A 12,071-nucleotide genomic window follows, 5' to 3' on the forward strand; every position below is an offset into this window, starting at 1 on the left:
CTGTTGCGGAACATTTGAACAAGAAGTTAAGACTCGAGCGTGTCGGTGCCCAACTAGGTGACGAGAACAGGGAGACAACAAACAAGCGCAGGATTGTGGCCATACCGTATGTGCACAACATTTCCCATCGCTTAAAAAAGATCGGTCGTAGAGCAGGCGTTAATGTAGTGCTTACTGCTCCTGAAAAATTGAAAAGCCTCTGCCGACGTGTAAACGCTGATGGATTGCAAAGGCCTAGGGGGTGCGTAACAAACCACCAGAGTCGATTTGTGGAGCGCGCGGAAGGCGTTGTTTATTCCATACCCTTGAAGTGTGGGAAGGAATACGCAGGACAGACTGGAAGGTGCACAAATGACAGGCTGAAACAACACAAAAGCAACGTCGAACAAAAAAGCAGGCATTTGGGGATCCATGTAAGAGACGCGCGTCAAAAACTTGCTCCGTGCAATTCACACAATGTAAAGTGCTAGCAAAACATAATGAGGCGCTGGTTCGTGAGATAATTGAAGCCGCTGAGACAGCTAGACTGCAGGAACGATGTGCAAGCAAACCGTCCCTGCTGTTAACACAAAAAGAAATCGAACTGCTGAATGTGCAATCGTCTCCATGAGTGTTTAGAGAGTGCACCACGCTGTGTGCAAGAGAAGGTTATGCGGCACGTGTATTTATTTATCTATATTTATGTTTATTTTTTTTTAACTTTGCTGATATCTGCAAGTCATTTGTACGCGATCTGTGGCGTTAGGGTATAAGAAGTTGAGGGTTTTTCCAAAATAAACGCTGTTGAAAGTCAGCACTCGTTGTGTCGTCCTCTAACCTTGTGCTCCCGTCCTGTGTTCCGCGCTGTTACCTCAAGATGCATAACCAACATGCCCAAGCTGCTATTCTAGAACACAAGACCAGATACGCACGCTTCTTGAACGCTACAGCTAGTGCTTTTCTTCAGCATCAAAGGGTTTGTGAGGAGCATAGGCCTTTCCACACCATAGATGCATTTCGGAAACAGCGTTAGAACAACGACACATATTCGAACCAATAAAAGCATTACGAGAACTCCAGTCATACTTAAATGACACATTTTACGCCGCCTACAATAACTGAATTACTAGAATGTACCAGCCGGCCTTATTAAATATTACCATTTAGCTTTAATCCCTTTTGCTTCATTCTTCGCAAAACGAAGAGTGAGGACAACGTCCGACTTTCCTCGCAAGAGTCCAGAGGCTGGCGTGCTCTCGCCGGGCACCAGGTCTTACTTGAAGAGAGTCATTATTGCCAGAGGTAAAATACACGCTTGGGTTTGAAGATACGTCAAGAAATCAGGGTTCAGGTGCAACGTTCTTACATTTTATGCCACAATATAATGAGAAACCAGTTTGTTCCGGTCTAGTTTTCGTTCCCAACACCGATAGCCCCGACGAAGAAAAGATTAGCGTCTGGCACGTTTTATATCCATGCGTCTTCAGTGCAGAATCCGACGCATATCAACTTCTGTCCCTGACGGAGTGCATCCTTCTTACAAGTTTAACTACCTAACCAACGTAAAGGGTTCGTTAGCCTTGGGAACACTTAAGAGGAACGAGCCTACATAGCACTGCGTTTTAGTTCGTAGTCATGTCATCGTCTTGCACACACGGACACATGCCTTTAAGACAAGAGGGCCCGGAGCAGCGGAAACGGATCACCGCATTCTCCCAGAGGGTCGTCGAAGTCCCCGTCCGAGTAGATGGCGCACATGGGGTCCACCTGCAGGTCCAGGCCCTGCCATATTGTTGTGTAGTTCTTCACGTTCACTGCCACCGTGTCCGCGGCGCGGTACCGGAAGACCAGTCCGGTTCCGCCTTGATCCTGTGGGAGCGGCAGCTCTCCAATGCGGCACTCTTGGAACCTGCCGCTGGACTCAAGCTGGCAGAAGGGGCTCCGCTGCGCCAAGCCAACGAACCTGCAACAAGCAGTGCACTGACATGCTTGAACTGCACAATAGCCAGTCTGTGCTTTATTTAATGTTTCAGATGACATGGAGTCGTATACGACTCCGTTTCCTGTAATTCTGTAAATGGCCACTTATCATGGAATAATAGCGCTTGAAGACGAGCAGACAGAGAGCACATACGCAATACAACTGTGGTCAGTTTTTTTTTTTAATATAAAAAAAGCAAGTTAACTTTTGCTCTCCTCAACGCCTTCCCAGACGTTGTAGAGTTGCCAACAAACCAGCCTACCCAATTAAACAATGCATAGCAATTAAGGCATAAAGATTCATTTTGGCTCAAGTTCCATGATGGTCGCATATATTCTAACCCTTTGTCTTGGGCCAAAGAGTAAGCTTGCCAGACCAGCTGCTGCGCGAACAAGACTGCAGAAGCATAATTTTAACGTGGGAGATAAAAGTACCAAATTGGCCATCCACTGTCATGATAGCTCACCTGGCAAGCGCCGTTCCCTATACTTCACGAACACAAGAACAGTCGCAAGAACATCAGCCGGCTCACTTGTGCAATATTTAGGCAGCCACAATTGACAAACAGAAGGTTCGCTGCGTTAGAGTATCGTCAATAGCCTTTCTAGAAAACGAAATCGCATTCCTTTCTGGGTCAATATTGCCGCGAAACCTACAAAACTGTATTTGTTGTTTTTTTTTTTTTGCAGCCGCTGGCATGCGGCCTTATCACTCTGATTCTGGTTTGCGTATCAGTTCTGTATAATTTGTTTATTAATGCTCGATGTCGCGAGGCGCACCTTATCAGTTTCGTTGTAGCGCAAGATGCACCAAGATCTGTCTCGAAGATTCTGATCACTCGCGTACGTTTCTACAATGTTCCAGGTTGTGCTAGTAGCAGTTTGCGACGTTCTGAGCAGCCTTTAAATTGAGCGCTGACGAGTGCGACCGGCATTCTTTGTTCGACGACCGACGAGCACGTTTGTTGCTATCGCCGCTGCCAAGTTGCTTAGTTCTTTTGCGGGCGCAAGTCAGCCCAATAAAGAGTTTCTTCAATGAAATCACTCACTCTTCATTTCTGTCATCGACCTTGTCACCATCACGTGACAATATGCTTCTGTTGCATCCCAAACCAGTTTTAACCTTTTCCTGATTTATTAAGTTCACATCGTATCACTTAATCACTTGTTTTGCCTCACATAAGTAATTCTTGTAGCTGGTTTTACAGTCACATTGACTTTTGGCTCCATTTTTGTGCGCGCCTTGGTTGAGCTAAAAATCTCGTTATAATGATTAACTGTGACGCAGGTCCCGGGAAAAGTCTTCACGCTGCTTGTGGCAGACCTCACCAGAGATGGGCAGCCTCATTTGGATTGAGACCTCAATAGGTTGCCCGCCTCTGTTCAACTCTATATCTGGGTTCCCGATACTGTGTAACTAAAAATAGCTCTAAGGATAATTTCTTTATTCTTCATTGAAGGTTAAACATAAGCAGCAGATTTCAAAACGTCTAATGTTGTTCTATTGCTACAGGGGACGAAATGTCTGGTGTGATTTGTGAGCAACATTAAACGTTAATGTTCAAACCTCACGAAGCTGCCCACCTCTGCCTGTCACCCTCAAACGTGCCTCAAACCGATGTCGCCCTGACGAGCCAGCTCTGAAGGAGGAGGAGGAGGAAGATGAGGAGGAAAGGCAGGGAGGTTAACCGGGGTAAAGGAACTGGTTTGCTATCCTGCACTGGGGGAGAGGGGTAGGTGGGTATAAAAGTTGTGGGTGAGAGAGGGATGGGTGAAGACAGAACAGTCACATCACAGACATGCCACATCACATCACGTCACAGTCATATCACGTAACATAAAGAATCATAGCCTTTCGATCAGTCCTGTACTTTTCATAAAGCGGAGCAGTGCCTGGGAGTCCTTCACCGCAGACGATCGCGGTGGCCAGGGACCTAAGATCTTAATTTCAGTCAGTGGGCGTCCATCTAGACGCTCCAGCGCACGGCATAGACACTGTATTTCCTCGCAGCTCTGAAGACGACGCATTTCACATGCCTGTGGAATTTACCGGCGCTAATCTGTACTCAGTCTCGCAAGATGTCTGCAGCATTTCGAAATGTGAAGACGATCTGGATCAATCAAGATAGCGCGCATTGCATGCATGTGTTTCTGCCCCATTAGAGGAAGGAGCGTCCGTGCACATGTCATGCAGTGGGCGCAGTTATTATTGGTACAGACTGCCCTTACCTTTAGAAGTGCAGCAAACAGCTTGCATAACATATAAAGTGTCGGCAGATGAATTAGGCGTCGGTTCTGCAACAGTAAGTGACTCAGCATGGCCCGTACTCGGACTCCGCATGGCTCAACCAGACTTGACGCGGTTGCAGGAGGTGGCTATGTGGCAACGTGGGGAGACCAGCTGTGTATTTGATTGGTCGTTAGTTCGCCCATCTGCTGCTTTTGTCGTCATGAACGATAGCGACAGGAAACGTAACAAAATATGGTGTCAGTGTATTTAATATTGTCACGTGGTAGTGACAAGGCTGTAGGCACGAAAGAGAAGACAGGCGTAATCGCACTGAAATCAACTATTTATTGGGCTGCTTTGCGCCCACAAAAGAACTGGGGCCGTTTTACAGACGGCTCACGCTCACAATCTTCCTCTTGGCCAGCGGCAACACGGCGGGAGTGGCCTTTCTTTAAGTCATCGACGTCTGCTGTTTACGTCATGAACCCACTTGAAGTGATGACGTTGGCTACCGGCGAATTGTGAGCGGAGGCTGTGAGCGACGCGAGCCGCTCACAACTCGTTTGTGAGCGCGCTCACAAAGGAAAAATGGCGGCGGTCTATGCGGCGGCCGGCGTTCTCGTGAGGCGGTAGCGGCGGCGCCCCGACGCGATCATCGGCGAAGGACGGTGTACGAAGACTGTTTGACGTGCCGGGCGAGATGTTTCGACGCATGTTGCTACTCGAGAAGGATATAGGACAGTGACTGTGCGACGCGACGAACTGAGATAGGTGTGTGCGGCCGAGTGCGCTGTCTGTGTGGCGGCAGATAATGTGTGCACTGCGCTTTTTCCGAGCTCCTAGTGGCTTCCAAACCGCTACTGGCAACGAGGCGAACATCGGCCTCGCGCAGCCGACACTTCGAAAGCGTTTGCGGCATGCAGCAAGGCGGCGGCGAAGAAAGGCTTCCTTCGTCACGGCAGCATACCGGGCGTCGTCGGGTTTGTCGACGGCCCATCGGGCGTCTACGAGTAGCCTTGTGATGTCCCTGTTCTCAGATATGAGATGCCGACATGATTTGGGCCATGAACCTCCCTACGTGGTATCTTGGCATGATGCTTTCTTCTGGCGGCCTTCTCGGCTGCACACAGGCATGACACAGGCCGAGGAAGGCCTTCTGCGAGGCGTCGAATTCACGACAGTGAGCCGTGCTGCTCTTTGCAAGATAAGTTACGGTAGGCTCCACATGCCTCACATGTATTGCCGTTCTTGGGCTTTTATAAAAGCTGAAACGTAAGACACGTCGTACATTTTTGAAATGCCTACGTAAGAAACGAATATTGGAATGCGTGTGTTTGATGCCTGTATTGAGTAGGAATGGAGCGCCATTTATACCGATATGAAGTGCAAGGCTGTCCTTACAGCAGTGTTGCTGAAACTTTCAATCATTCATTGTCTGCACTCCCATGAATGTCATCGTCAGCAAGACCTGGCAATGAGCTACTTGATGCGACTCTTCCATTGTGTCAGCAAGGCTGTTAAAGTTTATGAGGCTGTTGAGGTCGACAACGACGAAGAATGTGCTTAACAGCGTGCCATTTTCGGTTATGCTGGTGAAAGGGGCACCTGTTGGAGACATGGCTGCCAGTGCCATGGCATCCCGGTCCGGACTCTCCATAACGGCTATAGAACAAGGCATACACCTCCACAAGGTTAATGGTGGATAACTGCGTAGGCATGCTGAAGAGCCGCTTCCAGTGCTTGCAAAAATACTAGACGCTCCTCTACCAGCCAGAGCGTGTAACATGTGCCGTGTTGCATAACTTCTTTGGATGTCTTCCTGCCTGCAGACGAGGAGGGTACTGCTGGCTTGGACAAGAAAGGGTCACATCTGTGTACCGGCTACTTGGAAGTGGGATCACTATTGCCATGCATACCTCTAGGGAAAAGCCATACAGAATCATGTTAGCCTGTTCCACAGAACCTGCCACCAGAGCTGGCTGGCACAGCTGCCCATGGTGCGGCAACAGCTGCGGCGTCAATGCCAGCGCAACAATCGGCTATGATATACCACACGTAGCAGACCAACTCATCGCAGGCAGCCAAGTGCAGCGCCTTCTCGTGTCATGTCTGTGCCAGAAACCTTTGTGATAACGATGAATCTTCTCGAACCTCATCTGTCAAGTCAAATTTGTCTTCGTACCCCCCCCCCCCATTCACTGTTGCTTGCAACCGTGCATGTTGGTGTTTGTGTGTGTGCCTGTGTTTGAGTACATAATTAAAGTGTTTCACATAGAGGCAGCAATTGTGATGCCTATCGGAATGGGAAAGTCTCACAGAAGTTTTTTAGAAGCGCGTGTATCAACTGTGCCCCTTTATTTTCCTGCAGCGTTTCACACGCTTGAATATGCAGCAGCGAAACCAACTGCCTGCAATAGCACAGGCAATTATTTGCACATGCTGCACAATTGTGCTACACAGAGAAGACATGCACGAACAATTTTTTAGAGCCTGTAAGCTGGCACTGTACTCATCGCAGGTCTGACACACTTCAGAAACAAGAAAGGAAAGTATTGTGCATAAAACTGCGACTCAGAGGCATGACACAAAAGAATAGTTGCTTAATGATTACAGGCTTGCATAGTAGTTGTCATAGGCTTGGCACATTTCAGAAGCAGGAAACAAAGTATGGCTCTTAACAGTGCAGAAACATGACACAAGTAGTGCTATGTACAATGTTTGCATAAGGTAGTCTCCATTAGTGAACCTTCCAGGACTGCAGGCCTGCATTTACAGTTAGGACGCATAGAAAGCATTTGCTTAATGCTAAACAGTGTAAAGCTGACAAATTGAATGCATAATATTGCGAGTTTTAGTGCTCACAGTGATTGTAGCGTACGCGGAAAAACATCACATATGCATCAAGCAAATGGTGTGTGGGCAGAAGGTATCGCTCAAAAACAAAGCAACTCAGTCATGAGAACAAAGAAAAAAAAATACAGAGCACACTACAATGAAAGCTACATCGAAAGCCCTGTCACAGTGGCACTGCAGTGAATGAAGGCTTCGGGTTCAGTCATGGCAGGGGTGGAAGCATTCCCATGATCATGTTCTTTCCTTAACTATCCAGCTACATACAAACAGATGATAATGCAAGGACAGGGCTTCATTTTGGCCTACACTACATGCTTCACAGTCGTCTTGCATTTCCTAAAGAGAAGCAAATAGAACCACGGAGCCTGCACGTTGCACTTTAAGCACTTTTCTCATCGATACTAGTAGGCGCCGACCGAAAACACCTTCGCAAGTTGCCTTTGTCCATTTCCGTGTCAAGCGCTTCATGAAATTTTATCGCTGCAGGCCCTGGACTTCGACTGCATTCTATTAGATTTTCAGCATGCTCACGGCACTTGCACGGTACTTCGATTACCGACGACACTAAAAAAAGCAGCACCTTCTCGGGGAATCAGCTGTTTGCTTGCAGGCCGCCATGTGCACGCCATGACGCCGCCGGCGCAACCTCGCGGCAACAAAAGTTACCTAATAGCAAGTATAACTACACAACTAAGAACGCTTCAACTTGAGCTCAATGTTAATCAATACTAAAAATAGCATCTTGCCAAAATAAACCTTCGTTTGTTTTATTTATTGCGTATTAGTTGCGTCGTGTTAGAAAAAGTTAGGAGACGGTCCCTGCTCAGTTTTGTGCCACACTGTGGCATCAACGTTTGCCGAGGATTCGGGACTACTAGGGCGGAGCCACGCTAAAAGTCGCTGGTAATTGGACGATTTCGTACTTCGTCACGATTGACGTCTCAAGGCTGCGTCACAGCTTCGTAATTTTGACGTCACGCTCACAAACTTGTGAGCGGAGTCCGTAATACGGCCCCTGAGCAACTCGGCGGCGGTGATTGCAGCAAATGTGCTCGTTGGTCGTCGAATAAAGAATGACGGTCGCCCCCGTCAGCGCTCATTTTAAAGACTGTAAAGAAAAATCTAGATAAAGCCTCGGCGCATCTTGCGCGACAAAGAAAATGATAAAGTTGCGCCTCGTGACAACGAGTATAAACAAACTCAAAGAATACAGGGGCCGAATTACGGACTCCGCTCACAAGTTTGTGAGCGTGACGTCAAAATTACGAAGCTGTGACGCAGCCTTGAGACGTCAATCGTGACGAGTATGCGAAATCGTCCAATTACCAGCGACTTTTAGCGTGGCTCCGCCCTAGTAGTCCCGAATCCTCGGCAAACGTTGATGCCACAGTGTGGCACAAAACTGAGCAGGGACCGTCTCCTAACTTTTTCTAACACGACGCAACTAATACGCAATAAATAAAACAAACATAAGGTTTATTTTGGCAAGATACTATTTTTAGTATTGATTAACATTGAACTCAAGTTGAAGCGTTCTTAGTTTTGTAGTTATACTTGCTATTAGGTAACTTTTGTTGCCGCGAGGGTGCGCGGGCGGCGTCATGGCGTGCACATGGCGGCCTGCAAGCAAACAGCTGATTCCCCCAGAAGGTGCTGCTTTTTTTAGCGTCGTCGGTAATCGAAGTGCCGTGCAAGTGCCGTGAGCATGCTGAAAATCTAATAGAATGCAGTCGAAGTTCAGGGCCTGCAGCGATAAAATTTCATGGAGCGCTTGACACGGAAATAGACAAAGACAACTTGCGAAGGTGTTTTCGGTCGGCGCCTACTAGTATCAATGAGAAAAGTGCTGAAAGTGCAACATGCAGGCTCCGTGGTTCTATTTGTTTCTCTTTAGGAAATACAAAACGACTGTGAAGCATGTAGTGTAGGCCAAAATGAAGCTCTGTCCTTGCATGATCATCTGTTTGTATGTAGCTGGATAGTTTAGGAAAGAACATGATCATGGGAATGCTTCCACCCCTGCCATGACTGAACCCGAAGCCTTCATTCACTGCAGTGCCACCGTGACAGGGCTTTCGATGTAGCTTTCATTGTAGTGTGCTCTGTATTTTTTTTCTTTGTTCTCATGACTGAGTTGCTTTGTTTTTGAGCGATACCTTCTGCCCACACACCATTTGCTTCATGCATATGTGATGTTTTTCTGCGTACGCTACAATCACTGTGAGCCCTAAAACTCGCAATATTATGCATTCAATTTGTCAGCTTTACACTTTTTAGCATTAAGCAAATGCTTTCTATGCGTCCTAACAGTATATGCAGGCCTGTAGTCCTGGAAGGTTCACTAATGGAGACTACCTTATGCAAACATTGTACATAGCACTACTTGTGTCATGTTTCTCCACTGTTAAGAGCCATACTTTGTTTCCTGCTTCTGAAATGTGCCAAACCTATGACAACTACTATGCAAGCCTGTAATCATTAAGCAACTATTCTTTTGTGTCATGCCTCTGAGTCGCAGTTTTATGCACAATACTTTCATTTCTTGTTTCTGAAGTGTGTCAGACCTGCGATGAGTACAGTGCCAGCTTACAGGCTCTAAAAAATTATTCGTGTATGTCTTCTCTGTGTAGCACAATTGTGCAGCACGTGCAAATAACTGCCTGTGCTATTGCAGGCAGTTGGTTTCGCTGCTGCATATTCAAGCGTGTGAAACGCTGCAGGAAAATAAAGGGGCACAGTTGATACACGTGCTTCTAAAAAACTTCTGTGAGACTTTCCCATTCCGATAGGCATCACAATTGCTGCCTCTATGTGAAACACTTTAATTATGTACTCAAACACAGGCACACACACAAACACCAACATGCACGGTTGCAAGCAACAGTGAATGGGGGGGGGGGGGGGTACGAAGAAAAATTTGACTTGACAGATGAGGTACGAGAAGATTCATCATTATCACAAAGGTTTCTGGCACAGACATGAAACGAGAAGGCGCTGCACTTGGCTGCCTGCGATGAGTTGGTCAGCTACGTGTGGTATATCATAGCCGATTGTTGTGCTGACATTGACGCCGCAGCTGTTGCCGCACCATGGGCAGCTGTGCCAGCCAGCTCTGGTGGCAGGTTCTGTGGAACAGGCTAACATGATTCTGTATGGCTTTTCCCTAGAGGTATGCATGGCAATAGTGATCCCACTTCCAAGTAGCCGGTACACAGATGTGACCCTTTCTTGACCAAGCCAGCAGCACCCTTCTCGTCTGCAGGCAGGAAGACATCCAAAGAAGTTATGCAACACGGCACATGTTACACGCTCTGGCTGGTAGAGGAGCGTCTAGTATTTTTGCAAGCACTGGAAGCGGCTCTTCAGCACGCCTACGCAGTTATCCACCATTAACCTTGTGGAGGTGTATGCCTTGTTCTATAGCCGTTATGAAGACTCCGGACCGGGATGCCATGCACTGGCAGCCATGTCTCCAACAGGTGCCCCTTTCACCAGCATAACCGAACATGGCACGCTGTTAAGCACATTCTTCGTCGTTGTCGACCTCAACAGCCTCATAAACTTTAACAGCCTTGCTGACACAGTGGAAGAGTCGCATCAAGTAGCTCATTGCCAGGTCTTGCTGACGATGACATTCATGGGAGTGCAGACAATGAATGATTGAAAGTTTCAGCAACACTGCTGTAAGGACAGCCTTGCACTTCATATCGGTATAAATGGTGCCCCATTCCTACTCAATACAGGCATCAAACACACGCATTCCCATATTCGTTTCTTACGTAGGCATTTCAAAAATGTACGACGTGTCTTACGTTTCAGCTTTTATAAAAGCCCAAGAACGGCAATACATGTGAGGCATGTGGAGCCTACCGTAACTTATCTTGCAAAGAGCAGCACGGCTCACTGTCGTGAATTCGACGCCTCGCAGAAGGCCTTCCTCGGCCTGTGTCATGCCTGTGTGCAGCCGAGAAGGCCGCCAGAAGAAAGCATCATGCCAAGATACCACGTAGGGAGGTTCATGGCCCAAATCATGTCGGCATCTCATATCTGAAAACAGGGACATCGCAAGGCTACTCGTAGACGCCCGATGGGCCGTCGACAAACCCGATGACGCCCGGTATGATGCCGTGACGAAGGAAGCCTTTCTTCGCCGCCGCCTTGCTGCATGCCGCAAACGCTTTCGAAGTGTCGGCTGCGCGAGGCCGATGTTCGCCTCGTTGCCAGTAGCGGTTTGGAAGCCACTAGGAGCTCGGAAAAAGCGCAGTGCAAACAGTATCTGCCGCCACACAGACAGCGCACTCGGCCGCACACACCTATCTCAGTTCGTCGCGTCGCACAGTCACTGTCCTATATCCTTCTCGAGTAGCAACATGCGTCGAAACATCTCGCCCGGCACGTCAAACAGTCTTCGTACACCGTCCTTCGCCGATGATGGCGTCGGGGCGCCGCCGCTACCGCCTCACGAGAACGCCGGCCGCCGCATAGACCGCCGCCATTTTTCCTTTGTGAGCGCGCTCACAAACGAGTTGTGAGCGGTTCGCGTCGCTCACAGCCTCCGCTCACAATTCGCCGGTAGCCAACGTCATCACTTCAAGTGTGTTCATGACGTAAACAGCAGACGTCGATGACTTAACGAAAGGCCACTCCCGCGGTGTTGCCGCTGGCCAATAGGAAGATTGTGAGTGTGAGTGTGATTGTGAGTGTGAGCTGTCTGTAATACGGCGCCAGGATTGATCCGTGCACTAGAATCAGAGTGATAAGGCAGCCTGCCGGCGGCTGTGTAAAAAAAAAAACAAAGATTATAATGGTCCGCAGCAATATGCTTATGCAGCCCAAACGAGACAATTTCGCTGTGTTAACCGGAACATGACACATGCTTTAAACCTATGCTGTATTCCTTATACGTATACCTGAGAGAAGTGAACGGTTCAGCAAGTGTTAAGCTAAGCACACTGCGTCATCGCACCTTGCAAGTTTCAGTTATCGACGGCTACTAAATCGAGCTAATGCATGAAGGCCGAAACAAATA

General features: G+C 48.1%; 1 protein-coding gene across 1 annotated transcript in view; it reads right to left on the reverse strand.

Moving 5' to 3' along the window:
• Positions 1-1,296: 1,296 nt before the first annotated feature.
• LOC146187920 (uncharacterized) overlaps positions 1,297-12,071 on the reverse strand; it is a 35,308-nt gene continuing 24,533 nt past the window's right edge. The window contains exon 4 of the mRNA XM_084604953.1: positions 1,297-1,942. Coding sequence (XP_084461079.1) covers positions 1,648-1,942 — 295 coding nt within the window. The 3' untranslated portion in view covers positions 1,297-1,647. The remainder of the gene's footprint in view (positions 1,943-12,071) is intronic.

Source organism: Amblyomma maculatum, chromosome 5 (assembly GCF_055883805.1).
Source record: "Amblyomma maculatum isolate TAMU_Amacu chromosome 5, ASM5588380v1, whole genome shotgun sequence".
Taxonomy (NCBI): Eukaryota; Metazoa; Arthropoda; class Arachnida; order Ixodida; family Ixodidae; genus Amblyomma; species Amblyomma maculatum.